Source organism: Gymnogyps californianus, chromosome 3 (genome assembly GCF_018139145.2).
Source record: "Gymnogyps californianus isolate 813 chromosome 3, ASM1813914v2, whole genome shotgun sequence".
In the NCBI taxonomy this organism is placed as follows: Eukaryota; Metazoa; Chordata; class Aves; order Accipitriformes; family Cathartidae; genus Gymnogyps; species Gymnogyps californianus.
Window position 1 is genome coordinate 123,766,967 of NC_059473.1, and position 17,794 is coordinate 123,784,760.

The 17,794-nt window shown below is 42.2% G+C and overlaps 1 protein-coding gene across 1 annotated transcript in view; it reads right to left on the minus strand.

Annotated features, from left to right (window-relative positions):
- PKHD1 (PKHD1 ciliary IPT domain containing fibrocystin/polyductin) overlaps window positions 1-17,794 on the minus strand; it is a 262,741-nt gene that overhangs the window by 8,326 nt on the left and 236,621 nt on the right. The window contains 3 exon segments of the mRNA XM_050894040.1: window positions 1,359-1,466; window positions 4,897-4,984; window positions 7,355-7,481. Of these exon segments, the coding sequence (XP_050749997.1) occupies window positions 1,359-1,466; window positions 4,897-4,984; window positions 7,355-7,481 (323 nt within the window).

Below are 17,794 nucleotides of genomic sequence, written 5' to 3' on the forward strand. Positions count from 1 at the left end.
AGTCTAAATGTTACTAACCTTCTTCTAATTTTTTAGCTCAGATTTTTTCATTAGCCACTTCCACTTGGCCACGTCACCTGTCTGATGTATTTACCCTCTCTGTTTTTTTTGGCTGAAACAAGCTATGCTATCTTGGAGTTTTCTCATTAAAAATGCTCAGTCCGTACCTAATCCATTTTGAGACCATCTCTGAACATGTGTAAACAAAATTATGTTCATTACTTCAAAGGAGTACTCATCAGGGCTTTATGCAGTGGCACACACACCGCCTTACCTCTCCTGGAAATATTTCTATCTATCCTTCCTAGGCTTCTTTCCACCTGATGAGTCTCAGTTTATATATTTATATGGAGATATCTATATCTATATCGATATCTATCTAGATAGATATCCATCCATATATATCCGTATATGTATGTATGTATACAACACCAGAATAAAGACTTTACACATGGTCTTACAACACCTATATTTTTGGACTACATGCCAGACAGCATGTTCCTGCTTCTCCAATGATTTGCCCCAATAGTCATTCTGAGACAAGAAACCAGCACTTTGACCCCTATATAACTTCAGAGCCAGATTTGTAGATAAATTCAGGCCCCCAAACAGTTGGACAGGTGCTTCTCTTGTGCAGATGCCCTGAGGCTTTTACAAGCCAGAGTTCACGTGGTGCCTTATCCCCAAGGCACCGACGTCCCCCTCAGCTGGTGTTTCTAAGGAGGCATAAGCACACCTGCCTCTTCACCGTTGCTGCGCTGCTCAGAGGCCTTGTGCAAGCTGCACGATCCTGGAGGTCCCAACGTCATCTCTGTCAACTGTCAGGATACCTCTAGCAGAGCCCAGTCCTGGAGGCATGCTCTGAATGTGCATAACCTGTTGCACCCCTAAAGATGACCAGGTACAGACAAACAGTCGGCGAAAGGCATTATGAAAATAACTGGAAGCACAGATGGAAAATTTCTGAATACAAACAGGAAAAAAAGAGGGAATGAGAGGACTCAATTTCTAGGAAAAAGTTTGCTCTGGCAGCTTAGCTGACCTTAAGTACCTGATGCCTACATGGGATACATAGCTAGGTAATCCAGGGAGAAAGAGGCACCTTTCTCTGGCAATCCTTCTCTATACTAACTCACTTTGATTTTGGGAATCTTACATGAATAGCACAGGAATCACCCAGCTCTCTTGCTGCCCGGGTAATGCCAACTTGGATGTGTAACAGAAGTCAGGCTATTTAGAGGTTTAGCACTGCTCCACTCATTCAAACAAAGCTTAACTCCCTTTTTACAAATCCAGACCACCTGTAGGGTTTTGAGTTCAGTTACCAAATCAAAAAACATGCAGAAAATGGAGCTTACCTGGAGGTGATGTGACAGTGAACACAAGTTTCCAGTTTGTGCCTGCACTGGAGACAGCCAGGCTGGAAAAGCTTGCACATCCATCTATGACCTGCACTTGGGTGAGCCCTGCAGAGCAATAAAAAATTGCATTGCAATTAACAGTGTCCAGATAAGTACCACCAAAGCCCCTCAGAGGGTCCCTGTGACTTTAAGGGGACTTCAGAAAGCTTAACTTCAGTGTCCTTCCTAATCATAAACTTTTTGTCTGATCCCAGAAATTTCACATAGGGTCAGGTCTTCAGACTTACTTGGACACCAAATTCCTGATGGGCTGGAGAACCTTAGCTTCTGAATCCTGGTTCCTTGAGCTCATTGTGAAATGGCATTTACTGTACATATCTGTATCATGGGAGCGTAACATGAATACAGATGTCAAGGGGATCAAGCAAAAGTAATGGGAGCTATATAGATGCACTAGAAAGTTCCAGATGCTCATCTTTTTGATTTAACTCATGTCTTGTGTGACTAAGTACGTCGCCAAGGTTAGGAGAGTATTAGTGAGAGACTGAGTGTTTTCTGTCCTAAAGGGATGCTCTCAAGGAGCCAGCCACTGCAGCTAAGGGAAAAGAGCTGACTGTTTTAACCCTTTTCTGATTTGTAGGTGTTTCACCTCATCATTTGGGCATATTGCCTCCTGTCCTACTGTTAAATCATTCTGAACTTTTCTCCAACCCTCTGAGACACTTTGAAAGCGATTTGGCCATGAAAAATGTCTGTGGTGACTGCTCTGTGATCGTACAGGAGACACTTTCAGCTAGAAACCTGGCAGGGGAAAGCTCCATTGGGAGCATTAAAATGAAACCCGGGAGAGCCTGTTTCTCCTTCACTTTACCTCTTGTTCTAAGCTATCAGGGAATGCATTCTGACCCAACACTTACACTTGCCATGGCTTTTATTTTTGTAGGCTCTTTTTAAAAGTTATAATTTACTTTGCAACTGGATCTCCATTTTATTGTGTGTATCTTTGAGCACCAGCCAAGTCCTGGCCTTTGAGCAATGCTGACCAGGTCTGGGTTTCATTCGGGCTCTTGGAGTGAGAGGGGTAAAATCCTAAAGACTGACAAATTTCAAAATGTTGGTTCAGGTGGGGGTGAGAAGTCAGAACTTCTTAGGATGCTGGACTTGCTCCAGTGATCACAAACACAGACTTTTGCCTGCTCAAAGACAACATGTAATAACTATTTGCTTTATGAAGCACGTGGTTTGGCATTTTATTGCCATTAAGCAGCACAGGTGAAGGTACATAAAGTCTGAATGTGAGGAGGACATTTATACTCTGCCATCCCCGTGTCCAGGATACTGAACAAAGTGGTGAAGTAGCAAACATCTTTGTGAGATCTTGCAATCACAGATGCATAGGAGGGTTTCAGCAGGTGGAGACAAGGCTTTTGATGGTAGGCCGGACTGCAGGGCAACTTCTCTCTGTTTTTATCCCATTTTTTATGCCTACACCTATAAGATGCAAACAGTGCCAGGATCTGTTCTTTGATGCTGAAGAACTGGTATGCCCTGGCCAAACCTCTTAAACTCTTACAGCCTCCAAACAGAGATGCTGCAATGCAAACTGCCTACTTAGGTTACTTCCTTGCTGTGATGACTTCTGAACCATGGCCAGAAATTGTCTGAGACAAGGTCCTGTGCAAAAGCATGCCACATTTTAATGATCTAGTGACAGAAACGATAAAGTTTCCCCTCTCCATGATCCTGTACTATTTAATTTACTAATATCTCAGTTAGTTTTGACTACATACATGTTTTTCTATTTTTGTACAGCATCTAGCACACCAAACCCCCAATTTCCTTGTGAGTCTCCAGGACCAGCTGTGATAAATAGGCAGTAATTTATACTGTGAATAGACTTGGTGGAGATGTCGGAATCTAGATGTCTCTAATTGCTCCAGCCTGATCCTGGCTCATCTATTTATCTACTACGCATACGATCCTCTTTATGACAGTATCTGTCCAGACTACCAAGACTTTTCTTGGCTCTGATACTGACTGTAACACTGCTTCTATAGAGGGTCTTGTCAGCTGCATTCAAATACTTTATAATTGCCATTTCTAGTCTATGATGAAGCCTGGAGTACTGTACTGTACTTCTCAACAGAGACTATCTCAGCTTTCGGGCACATATGCTTCAAAGCTCAGAATATTACAGATGTATATGGGAGTCTTCACAAAGATCTCTCAGGCAAGCTGGTATTTAACATAGAAGCAAGCTAATTTGGAGCTAAACTACTTTCCATGAGGCAGTTTGGCTGCTGTCAGATGAAGCAGCCTCAGTGTGCTAGACGGGACCCATTTCGATTAAATGCTGCTTTCATATGCTTCAAAAGACGAGTGCAATAAGGACGTTTGTCAAAGGAAAAACTGCAGCAAACTATTACATGCAGAACATCTGTACTACGCAGTTCTTTCTTTGCTGGAGTTTATTGACTATTAATTTGATGCATGTATCTTTTAAAGAATGTGAAGTGCATTTCTCTTCAGTGACTTTTCTTTCTTTTTTCCCCTCTTTTTCTCCTCCTCCCTCTCTTTCTTTCTATCTTTTTTCCTCTTTCTTCTTCTCTTTTTTTTCTGTCTTTTTGTCTTTTTCTCTTTCTTTTCCCTTCCTTGACTCCTTCCTTCCTTCCTCCCCTTCTCCCTTTCTCCCTTCCTCCCTTCCTTTCTCCCACTGTTAGCCAGTAGCTGATCCAGTAATTTGTGGTTCATCTAGACCCATGTTCCTAAGCCTATGAGGTGTACCGCCCTGAAAGGACATGAAAAACAGCAGAAAAGACCAAAGGATTTTTCTAGCCTGTAAACCTGGGTCTATGATGAGGTAGGAAGAATTTCTAATTAATGGAAACACAGACTGAAAGGGTGAGAAGCTCTAATCTACAGCATGAGTACCACTTATCTTCTCCAAATGTGAACTTTTCAAGTCAAAGCTAAAACTCAAATGACTTTACTGCAAACAAAATACTTTACCTGTAATAGGAAATCCACTTTTCAATGTGTACGCTCTTTGCTTACATTTAAAGATTTTCACAATGAAAATTAGGATACTTTATAATCAATATAATTTCCACTTTCTAGTTTACAAGCATATGATCATCCACAGGTTTTTGGTTCAGTACTGTACTTAAACAAGGTTCTATATCTAAGCATGTTCATAGCCTCAATAACCTCAAGGGAAATGCTCACATGCTTAGAGTTAATCACGAGTTCAGGTCTTTCAATAAATGAGGATCAGAAGGGAAACATTTAGATCCCTCATGAAAAACATTTTCACGTTAAAATATGCTAATTACAAGCAATAGGCAGTTGTTTCTGTCTGTACTTGGCCAGATCCTTTGCTGGGACAAACAGGTTGTCATTGCCAGAATATATCCAGTAGTTTATCTTGAAAAGACATATCTTAGATCAAAAAAGAAAAGAATGAAGAATTAGAAAATTAGTATATTACTAATGGCTGCTTTGCCATAACCCTTGCTATAAGAAAACACATCCCAACCTTTTAGCACAGCCTCGGAGGAGCCCTTGAGGTGAGCTGATACAACCCAGGGTTCTGAGGGAGGCCCCAGTTTGTCAACTCTTTGACCCTGGGAGGAAGAACAAAAGAGAAGAATTAAGGTCTTGTCTCTTCAACAAGAGGAAAGAAAGTTTTGATGGTTTTAACAATTGTAATAATTTTTTAATCACCAGTAGGAGGGCATTTTGCATCTACATGTCACATGTTACAAATGTCACAAAGCTCACCATAACTCTTTAAGATGAGCTTAAGCTCAGAGGAACCAGTTCTGGCAACTTCAGGTCTATTTCAATAAAGTCTGGCAAGATTTGTTGCTTCACTTGAAGTGTCTAGGGTCACATTCACATCACCGATGACAAGCAGCTAATTTTGACATTGTGGCTTCTATGGCATCTAAGTTCACAGAATCACAACATGGTTGAGGTTGGAAGAGACCTCTGGAGGTCATTTGGTCCAACCCCTCTGCTGAAGCAGGGCCACGTAGAAGGGGTTGCCCAGGACTGTGTCCAGATGGCTTTTGAATATCTCCAAGGATGGTGACTCCACAAGTTTAAGGAAACTGGGTGGATTCAGTCTGTCTGTTTAGTAAAGCTGACAATTTAAGTTTCTCATACACTCAGTGAAAGAAACTAATTTTGATACCTTAATTACCCAGCCATAATAGGTGTGCAGTATCTAGATCCTATAGTCTATGTGTATATAAAAATATCAGCTTTCAGGTTTTTTATTTTTTGAGAGCGCTACTGGTTCTCAAGCCTAGTAGAAAACCTGAAGAAAATGACTGAAGAAAATGTCTGAAGAAGGGTGTGAAACTCAAGGGAAGATTCAATTGCCTGGATGTAAGTTTCGTGTGTCATTTCAGGTAGCCAACAACGTTTGACATCCAGCAAATTTGGCTTATGGAAAGGTCTTACCTTTCTACAGGAGCTGGAGGCCAAATAGTATATTCCACAGCCTACAACACAACAAGATGCCTACGTGTAGGGAACTGAAGTCAAATAAAAAGAAGCTGGAAGTTTTGTGTCTCACGGTTGTAAAATCAGTCTCATGACTAATGGATATACAGAGCTGGCTTTATTATAAAGCAACTTTGCATCTAGAAATAATGTCCACAAAGCTGTCCAAGCTTGGATTTGACACCATGCTCCAGGGACATCACTGTAAAAATGTCATACCTGGGGCTAATTATGCTGTGGCCATACTTTTGCCTGTCCAGTAAAATGGGAGTGATTCCATAATAGAAAATGGTTGGAAAGCAGGAAAGAGGACATTGAAATATAAAAGAAGTAGAAACATAGCACGAAGCCATACTATGCAGATTTCATGTGACTCTGGGACTGAATCTAGTGCATCAACATCTAGTGACTCGGTGGACCTAGTCTGCTGCTTCCAGGACTTGTGTTAGCACCTCTGGCAGTGCTATATCACATCACGCAGAAGTCCAAGCTTGTTTTAAACATGATGATCTCTACACACCACTGCTCTGCATGGTGTGGACTTGCTTGGGCAGATCAGGATACCCCGTTATAGCTGACATTGACAGCCTTCATGATTGTGTTGCTGTTCCCACATTCCTCAATGATATCTTCTAAGCTTCAGGGGCAGAAACCAGAAAACTGCACACAACCAACTCTACAGCACGAATCTAACCCTCACAGAAAAAGCTGAAAAACCTGAACAGAGTGCATCCTGGAAGAAGTTTCCACAATAGCAATGACCGCTTATTTATAAAGCTATCCTTTGCCATATTTATTTATAGAGCTGTCCTATGCCATATTGTCGTGGTTTACCCCCAGCTGGCAAATAAGCACCACGCAGCCGCTTCCCCCTCCCCACTCCCAGTGGGGTGGGGAGGCGGAAAAAAAGTAAAACTCATGGGTTGAGATAAGAACAGTTTGATAACTAAAGTAAAATAAAATACACTACTAAAAATAATAATAATAATAACAAAAAAAAGAAGAAATAACACCCAAGAAAAGACAAGTGATGCACAATGCAATTGCTCACCACCCGCTGACCGATGCCCAGCAGTGATCCGCCCCTCCCGGCCAACTCCCCCCTGTTTATATACTGGGCATGACGTTCCATGGTATGGAATAGCCCTTTGGCTAGTTCAGGTCAGCTGCCCCGGCTCTGCTCCCTCCCAGCTTCTTGCACACCTGCTTGCTGGCAGAGCATGGGAAACTGAAAAGTCCTTGGCTTAAGATAAGCGCTACTTAGCAACAACTAAAACATCAGAGTGTTATCAACAGTATTCTCACACTAAATCCAAAACCCAGCAAGAACACAACATTTTCTTCTACTAAGAAGAAAATTAACTCTATCCCAGCCAAAACCAGGACATATATTTAGGTCTGTCTCATAGCTTTTGGACTGCTTGAAAATGTCAAAATTGTACAGAATTAATAGAATCGTCCATCCACAGAGGAGCAAATCCTACCTTCCTGTCCAGGAAAATGATTTTTGGCTGTACAGGAAGCTGCTTCTCGATTTCTCCATCTGAGGGCTGCACCTGAACAGAGATGTTATAGGGCCTCACATACAAGCATGTTCCTGGGTGTTGTCTGCTTCCATTTCTTTCACATGCAAAGGAATGTTAAAAAAAAAAAAAAAAAAAATCAGAAAACTAATGCTATGAAAACACCCAGTGCTAGTCCCAGAGGTAATTTACATCTTACCTAGGAATGACATGTTACTTTCTGTTCAGGATTTTCTGCCTTAGTAATGCAGGCAGCAACACTTAGTGTCTGTTATGAATAGGAAGGACCACTATACCAAACGACTACTAGTTTACCTTATCATCGCATTTTGATTTCTTGGATGAGAGCAGCATGTATGGAAATATGGAACAGACATCATTTCCAAGCAGACAGCAGCACCAAAGTAATAAAAAATCCTTTTGTTTCAATCCCCAGTTTACAGATAGAAAACTGAGAAATTAACAAAATAATTTCCCCGGTATCACATTGAAAGTATGTGGCAGAGACAGGGATTTTAGGGATTCAGAAACCCAATGCCTTAACGCCAAAGTCTTCATTGCAGTGCACTGATAACAGTGGAGGTTGCAAATGCTTCCAGTCCAGCAGAAAGATTTCCAGTGAACACCTTTGAGCTCCGTTAAGAACAAAGTTTCAGTTCCTCTACACAAGCACAGCACTTACAGGGCTTCACCACATTTCTTTATCCTGCCACACCTGTGTTCTTACCCTTCATTGTCTGCGAAGTCTGCATACTGAAACATAGCAGTACACAGACACCTCATCGAAAGACATTGTTTTTTCCAAGACTGAAATTTAAATTAGAGCATCCCAGGAGAGGGCTTTTGCATTTGAATAAAGAATCACCACTTTATTCTAAGCCTGTATCATTTCATTCCCTCTCCCAGTGCTTTGTGTCATTTAGTATCTCTCATATATATATATATAATTTATATATATATAAAACCCTCTAATCTGCAATTGCAGTGCAGTGGCTGGGGGTTTGGTATTGTCTTGAAATGAAAGTAGAAAAGCTATTCATTCCTCTCTAGTGTTTGCTTAAAGGTGTTTACAAACAGAAGATATATGGAACACAAGTTTCCTTTGGTTTAACTCAATTTCTTGGTTCGGGTTCTGGTTGGGGTTTTTTTTCAGGGTGTTACTATGCATTACAAACTAGAAACTGTTTATACTGCAACTGATGGGAAATACTGGTTCGAATCACAGACACTGGGAAGATCAGCTAAGGGTTTAAGGATACCTGCAGTCTCAAGAGCTAGCTCAAGGATTTAAGTTTCAGTTCTTATCTTGGTTCTTTTTCTTTTTTGTGAGTGGGAAAGTCTGAAAGGCAGTGTTATGTTTGAAATTCATGTCAAAGGCATGAATACGTTCATCCGTGCTCTTATCCACCTCCTTCCATAAATGTGCATTCAGTGCTGTGACTGAAACTCACTGCAGGAACAATACGTCAAGTCACTCCTGTTTTCATGGCAGAAATCTGCACTTTCTGTGAGCTCCCTGGCTCCAGCTGAGTCCAGACAAGTTTAGGTGAGTCTTGGCATAGCTTCTGTAAGCCCAAAATATTTTTTTTTCTCTCTCCAGCTTCTTTAAAACTGCCAACAAACAGGAAAAGTGTTGGCATTAAATGCCCTGACTCCACACCCCAGGCCCTAAACAGTAAAACTGTGCTCATCTCACACTTAAAAGAAGGCTGCTGCAAAATCATAGTCATAGAATCATAGAATGGTTTGGATTGGAAGGGACCTTAAAGATCATCTAGTTCCAACCCCCCGCCATGAGGCAGGGACACCTTCCACTAGACCAGGTTGCTCAAAGCCCCATCCAACCTGGCCTTGCGCACTTCCAGGGATGGGGCATCCACAATCTCTCTGGGCAACCTGTTCCAGTGCCTCACCACCCTCACACTAAAGAATTTCTTCCCTATATCTAATCTAAATCTACCCCCTTTCAGTTTAAAGCCATTACTCCTCGTCCTATCACTACATGCCCTTGTGAAAAGTCCCTCTCTGGCTTTCTTGTAGGCCCCTTTAGGTACTGGAAGGCTGCTATAAGGTCTCCCCGGAGCCTTCTCTTCTCCAGCCTGAACAACCCCAACTCTCTCATCCTGTCCTCATAGCAGAGGTGCTCCAGCCCTCTGATCATCAGCCCTCTGATCATCTTCCTACAACCAAAATGTGTTTGTAGGAAGTAGTTCCCACTCCCTAGGGCGAGTAATGGCAAAGAAAATGAAACAAAGCAAAAATACACATGCATGCTTAAAAATTAATGTCTGTTTGCAGGTAATTTGAATCCAGCTAACACAGCACAGAACATGATGTTTATATCCCACACGGTCCAACCTGACTCTTGCTGTGAGGGAGCCCCTGCCTTAGGGTGCAACCCTGCACACAGCGAGTTATGTTCCTGCAAGTGAGTGTCAGTGTGGAGGAGGAGGAGAGAGGAGCAGCCCGCTGGTCCCCTGGCGATTTGTGCTGGAAGGAAAATAGGCTTTACCTGGCATAGCTTTGCCGCTGGGAGATGGGGACGGACAAGCGTGCCTGCAGCTTAGCAAGGACCGGAGCAAGAAGACCTGTCTTCCTCCTGATGGGCATGAAGAGCATGCTGTTTTGTCACTACCCTGAAGTCTCATGCTGGGAAGAACCAGACTGGTTTGCAATTCCCTGCTGACAGTGCTCAATGGGGAGCAGCTCCATTGCTCAGTGCCTTGCAGCTCTTCTAAATGTGGGCACAGCGGGCAAGCAGGCGCTGCTCATGATACCTTAGTCAGCAGGGACACCAGGGATCCCAGATCCTTTCACCATCAGTGTCAACACATGTTGGGTGAACATGCCGAGGCTCTGCAGGAGACGAAGTGTCTGCTCTTTAGTAGCAAGGAAGTTAGAGGTCATAGAAAGTAGAGGGTCTACTGCGGGTATTAAGGCGTGATTGAGAAACTAGGTGGAGGGATTTGGGGCAGAGGGAAGGAAGTCTCCCTGAAATTAAGGAGAGCTTGTCATTTTAACTATAATTACAATAATAACTATAATAATGATAACAACAACAACAACAATAATAGATATTATTATCAGTTGACTTCAAGGGGAAAGAGATCAGACTGAAAACCTGGGTAAAGGGTCCATTAAAGTTGATGGATACATCTATAGTAGAAAACTAAATAATGCCAAAGAACAAGCCTTGGCACTGACACTTGATCACCTCTACTGTTAAACTGTCAGTCCATCACAAGCTGTGGTCCAGGCCCAATAGCAAAGTCCAGGACAACTCCCAAATGGTCTGGGAGTTAATACAGTCAGAGAATATTCTCACTTGGCAGTTTGGATGAGGCCACCCTGAAATAGTCTGTGAGAGAATTTAATTTTAAGGACACAGGCTGATCCATATCAGCTGGCCTTGGTGCCAGAGAACAGTCCCTGGTATATTTAATTTCCTAATAAACATAGACAATGAAACTAATTGAACAGTTGTCTGGGTATGTCTGCAATGTTAGTGTTGCGGCATCAGTATATCCTCGGAAAGGGAAGGAGATTGGAAAGAATTTGGGAAATAAATAATATGTCAAAATGCATCATGGTCAAGCCAAAGAGATATTTTTGTTAGTTCTTGAAAAGGTTGTGATTGCTAGTGAAGAGAAGAAAGACTAGAAGAAAGAAGATGCTGTAGTGAAGACAGGAGATAGCCAAGCTGAGAACTTGTGTGAGGCAAAGTAGGTACAGATTCACCAGAAGGGCTGTGAGGAATTTAGCATCTTTGGGTGAGAAGTGCGTTCTCATGTCATGTGGTGATGAAGTTAGCCAGACACCAGGTACCTGTGCCCTCTCAGCTGCACTGTTAGAGCTTTGTCTCCCCCTGCAGATCTTATCATTAAGTAATAGATCCAGGGAAAGAGAGACACGAACATCCAGAAGATGGTGAGGAGTCTGAGCTCATTCCTACTTTAAGCAAAAAAGCTATCCAAAGGATAACTTTTATTTCCACCGATGCCCATGTTTTCCTATATTATGGAAAGAAATCAAAGCTAGAGGAGATAAACTCCAGTAGAAAGCAGGCTGCAGCTTTCCTTGACAACAGAGAAACAATAAATATGTAATAATGATCATATCTCCTTATGAGGACTAAACTAATGGACTGAACAGGACCCATGGTGTTTGACATTACTGATGTCTCCTTTCTTTCATGTAGGTTGAGACGATAAGACCAAAATTAAAAAACCTAGGCACCTAAATGCATATTCTAGCTAGCATCAGCAGGGAGCTTTGAACGAAGCCATGTGTCCACTGCCCTGGAGGTCAGATGCTGTCATGGTAGAAAGCTAACAAGAAAAGATCGAGTAGTGCGGAGAAGTAGCAAGGGGGCCTGGGTTGATGGTGAACTAGGATAAGAAACAAGTTACTGAATTGCGTCTGTGGGCAAGGCTGGACAAGAGGTGTATACTTCTTTATCTAATCATTGTGAGGGTTTCCTTTCATAAAGCAAAGATGCTTTAGTTAGAAGCTAGATATTTTGTGGCTATTGAAAGCATCAGGTAAGTTCGTTAGACTGAAAAAGTTCTGAAAAAGAAGTCCAATGTATGCTGTCTTGGAGTACATATTAATTAAAATACCCAGTCTTTTTGACAAACTTCTTCTGACATTAGCTTTTTGGGGCACTACCACCATCAGATCTCCATTTCTCCATTTGCTAGAGACTGTCCAAGCTCCAAATGGCTCCCAATCTAGCTTTCAGGAATTTTTTTTCCGTGTTTTACAAATCAGTAAATGTAGTCACAGAGCATGAACACAGCTGTCCAGGAAGACACAGACGTGTCTCCCCCATAAGGGCAGTCTTCCCCCCCTGCTCAGACAACCTTTGTTTAGCACTTTTCAATCCCGATGGCACCAAAAGCTGAAAGCTAGCAGCTGCCTGGTGGATGCAGCTGGTGGAGTCCAGATTCCTGCAGTCGAGAGTGACAAGACACCTTAAAAAAGAAAAAAAGGGGAGGCTGGAGGAACTTAATGGAACCACTCAAGGGTGAGGTGGCATCACCAGGAGCCTTTAGAATGAGAAGGACAGAGCCAGTCCATCAAATAAGAGAGAAACGTCCTCTAAATTCCTTAGTGACTTGCATTAATTGCTGTAGGTGAGTGGAAATACCCCTACTTACAAAGCCGCCTGCTAGTGGCAAGGAGCTAAGCCAGGCCTCCTCCATAACACACTCCTGAAGTTTACTGTCGGAGAAACGTCTTTTATTAAATGTAAACAGCATCCCGCCGGAGGTCAGAGCCTTGCCGCTGCTGCATATCCCAAGGTAATACCACTTTAAGCTCCACATAAACTCTTAAACAGTTTCTATCCTAAAACCAGACCGTAGGTGGTACAGTTTTTTACGATATGTTATAATAGTGCAATAAATCTGTTAGCTTAAAATCGAATCTCCGTGGCCTTTTAGAGAAATCATCATTAAATGCAAGGCCCTGTTAATGATGCCATCCCAGTGAAATTGTTTAATCTGCTAGGGGGGTGAAAGGTCACCAAATGAATTTTTTATAATACATCAACTTGACACGCAATAGGGAAAACTGTAATAGATAAAAGCAAAGGAAAAGGGCACTGTCTTCTTCTGATAGGTCAATAGCAGCCAAGAGAGTCACTCATCCACTTTTCCTTCACTACCGTGCTCCTTTTCCATTTAATATGGACACCCAATTAATACCTCAGCACCATAGACAACCTCATTTTAGGTGAATTATAGCAATTTCTTCCCCCTTCTCCGAAATGAAAGTGATCACAATACATCATAGCATTGTGCGAATTAACGTTAATTGATTCGAGTTACCAAGCATTGATGGGCCACTTCTATAATCTGGTCCTTATTGGGAGCTGGAAGGGATGGAGGGAAGATTAGATTGCATCCTCCGTTGCTTTGACGACGGCGGTCACCTGATGGCTTGTTAGACAGTTGTACGCTTCTATTGCTGGCCCCAGTGGGGTCGTCAGTAAACTGGAGTGATGTCCAAACATCATTACACGCTGCTCCGATATTAAAGCAAAGGGATTAGCACCTTATTGCAAGCAACCTGGATTTGTCATTGTGCTGTCGTTATCCAATTTCCAGATGATAATGTGACTGTGGCCTGCGGGCGCAAGGTCCTACAGCCAAACCAAGGTGTATGTGTGTATATATTTATATATACACACATGTATACATATATATACATACACACTTTCCCGCAAAGACCCAGCACGCCAAGTCTTTAACCCTTTGCTCTCCAGATTCCTGCTAACAAAGCATGTGGAAGAATTTTTCTCCCTTTCCCACCCGACGCACTGCAGCGGTCAAGAGCACGATGCGACAGCAAAGTGGGCTGACCTGGGAGCCGACACGTCTGTCACTCACTCAAATGTCGTGCCGGCCAAGCTCTGCTGATAGAGGTGACGGCACTCACATCTTAAATAAGGCGGAGTGGGGAAAGGATCGGTCCCTCGGAGACATGACTGGCAGTTCCTCTCTGCCGTGCACACATTCTGTAAATCATCTCTTTTACTGCAGGTCCCATTAATTGTTAAGGGGGAAAACAGATCCATATGGGACATGAGCAAGGCAGGTTTTGTCTGATAGCACCGGGGTACTGCTGGGACCAGATCTCTTTCCAGTCCCTGAGAAAGGCAATGGGGACACTCCTGGATCTCCTGCATGCATCCGAACATCCTTAACTTCTGAGGGTACACCGGGGAATTGGTAAAAGCTCCTCTTGAGCTGATCCCCTTCATTTTTAACTGAGATTTAATAACACAAACCCCTCCATTTCAAAGACCCACACTGGTGTGGGGAAGATATGGCAATATATCCCTCCTTCCTCCCATAGAGACTCGCAAAGTCTGTTAGCACTCCTATTCCTGAGTCCTTCCTACCCTTCATCTTCCTCCTCCTCTGCTCTCTCCTGCTCTCCTTTCACCTTTCCTACCTCCTCCTTCCTTCCTGCAGAGGAGCCAGTTGGTTTTGGAAGCCTGTTGCCGGAGCAAGCTGTGGTTTCCACCATGGTTACAGTGGGAGTAAGACTTCTAATTGCCTGAATCTTGTAATTCACAAGTGTCACCTTTGAGTGGGATTGGCAAATTTTTAGATAGAGTTACTATGTACAGTAGATACCAACTGAAAGGTAGCTTAAAAATAAGGCTCAGTATAAAAGGGGGAAGGTTTCTTGGGGGATTGGTAGTCAGTGATAGACCCTTTAACTCCTACACTGCCAGAAGGGGTCCAGTCCAGGAGAGCAGTGATGAAAAACTATTGTTATCTGATTTGTGGTGGCAACATGAAGCTCCATAGCTGTTGTCTAGAAGGGTATTTTGGAGATTTGTCTGAAAACTTGCAAGGGAAATACTGGCTTCACACAAGGATCGTATACAAAGGGGCAGACTACTTTGTTTGGGTTTTTTTTCCCCCAAAGACAAACACTCAATCTTATGGACAGACACCATCGTAATTAGCAGTAATCTATATTGCGGCACTACCTTCAACCTGCATGAACGATTCATATACCTGCTCTGCAAGGTATACTTTGTGCTTATTTACAACAGTCCTGAATGAGAAGTGTTTCTGTCTAAGCTGCAATTTAATTCCTCTACTAACCATGGACGGGGGCCACAAGATATCTCCTCAGTTTCCCCACTCTGAATTAAATTTGAAGAAAAATGCTAAAAGATCAACCTTGGGGTCTAACATCTACATAGCCAAAGACTTTGTGTGGCATCATCATTCCTGGTATGACTGTGCCTTCCTGACACCACCAATATACTGACAGTTCAGTTTTGATGCCCATTCAGTGCCTGGATTTTCTGCTAAAAATGCCCCCACAAGCAAAAAAATAGCAAAAGGCTTTGTGATAAAAAAACTTCACCTCTGGGATCCAGAATGACTTCCCTCAAACTCTTTTCACACACAAGCCTCCGTTGCCACCATCTTCCATGCAGAAAGATCTGTCTGAGTCTCTGAGTTCTTGATGAACATCTACCTCTTGTTGACAGATGCACAACTACTCAGTTTCCCCATTTGAAAAGAATTATGAATTGAGAACAAAATAGTGAAATTCATCCTGATTCTTAAAGTGCAACATGATCACACAGTTTTATATGACATAACACTGTTTATACATGTATTAGCCTCCATTTTATTCTCATGAAATTTCTTATCCCATTGCTCCATGAATAGCCCATTACAGAATCCCACTCCTCTGATTAGAAACCTTCTAGGTTATTCATGTGTATTTTTCCACAGTTTTACTAGACTGCTAAATGAGATGTTGGCCAAAAATGGGCCTCAGCTATTCCCAAACTATTAAAAAAAAAAAACCAAACAAAGGTCAGAATATAGCTTTGGCCATGTAGGGAAAAAAAATCAGGAAAATAGAGTGGTGTTGAATGGGAAATGGTCTTCTTCCAGTTCTATTGCAAGGTTCTTCCAGTTTATTCTCTGAGGAGGAACCTTCTTCTGGTTTTAAATGCAAATTTAGCTCTTGATACTTTACACCCATTTGTTCCTGTGCTGTCATTGTCCATTAGTGTCTAGAGCTTCCTCTCTGGTATTTACTCTTCCAACATGTTTTCACAGATAGGATGAAAACAGCCTTGCTTTGCCAAGTTAAACAAATCAAACTCTTTACTGAATGATTCTCTGATTCTCTGATTCTATTCCTTGCATCTTAAAATAAACTCCATTTCCATGATCATCCTAAATGTCCTTCCTTGGATCTATTTGAACTGAGTTCGTCTTTTTTGTACTTCAACAAGCAGAGTGGCACATGCTACTCAAGAATATGCTCTTTATAGTGTCCCTATGAACATCTGACTTAAAATTATGTAAACTTAATTTTAAGGAGATTTTAAGCTTACAGTTTAAGCTTCTGAGTATCACCTTTTCCACATCTTCACTTCAGGGGTGTGTGGCGGATAAAACCTTGACAGAGCCTCAAGTACTGCAATAGCTGCAGCTCTGAGGTCATGATTTTTAGCATCCTGCCTTTCCCTACTGGAGGAAAAGTTGGATCCCTAGACAGGAAAAAAGTTGCCATTTCCCTTTTTTAAAACCCTGTGCGATTCCATACAGCAGCCTGCCTGAAACCTGCGTGAAGGTTACCAAACCCAAGCACTTCGGGGTTAGGATGTGTCAGAATTAATCTAGTTTGGACCTCTAACCCTGCCTGCCTGTGTATATGCCGTGTGACATAGCGAATTAGTAGTAATTTCTCATTTAGTCCTCTGCATGGGTATTGCTGTCTGAATGAGCAGTTCTTTGATGATTTGCTTCATTATTACTGCTTTCTGTGAGTCTCAAACACCACTATTTCCTACACACATGCTGTTTTTCACATGCTACTCCAAACCTAACTCTTAATAAAGAAAGAGTAATGCCTGCAAATTTCAGTTTGTAGCAGGTTAAAGGTCCCTCAAGAAGGAGTAAAGTACCCTGCTCTAGTGTGGGGTTATGGACTAAATGGCTTCTGGATGACTGTTCAGCTTTATATTTCTGATTTTGTATAAAGGCACCCGCACAAACACACACAATACATTCGGTGTTTTGCTCTCTTGTTCTTTCACTTTTATATTTATATTAGTATTAGGCAAACTTTGCAAAACAGATTTCTGTCTGTAAATACATTGCAGTATATATCAATACACAGACATTCACAGGAAGATAAAACTACGTGATAGTCATCTCTCTCATTCTTCAGCTGTGCAAGACTATAGCAGTCGTAGCAATCACCTCTATCTTTCCTTGACAAACCAATGAGCCGTGCTTGAAATGACCCTAACAAAGGAGTTAAATTAAAATCATGTAAAAAAGCATTTCAAATCATAACAGACACGTCATTTTTTTAAAGGCTTGGCAATGTGATATATGGACTTACTGCCTAGCTACCTGACCACAGCAAGGTTTCCAAGGTTCCCTTCAGCCTCACTGTCCTCGGCTGCAAAAACGAACACCCAGTCTCTGCTGATCAAAGATCTTTTTATTGTTGTCTTGATGCTAGAGGAGCCACTAGTCTGAAACAGCAGGGAGACTGGCCCGGCAGGAGTTCAGGTTCTGTGTATATCTGACAGCCTGATTGGATTTTGCATGACTCAGAGGTGAAAATATTTCTCTTTTCCTTCCACAGAAAAATACACTGGAATACTTAGCCTGACTTGTAATCCCAGCCCCATTATCCTTGCCTGTGCTAGCATGTACTGCCTAAAGAGAGACAGATAGACAGTGGGGATACTACATGTCCCAACAGGAAAACCCTGATTTCATTTCACAAGTTATCTGTGGCCTTATTGCATCAGAAATGTCAGCCATGAGTAATTCCAGAAAAGCTATGACTGATGGGGAGCAATAAATAACACTGCAGAGGAGCCCAAACAGCTAA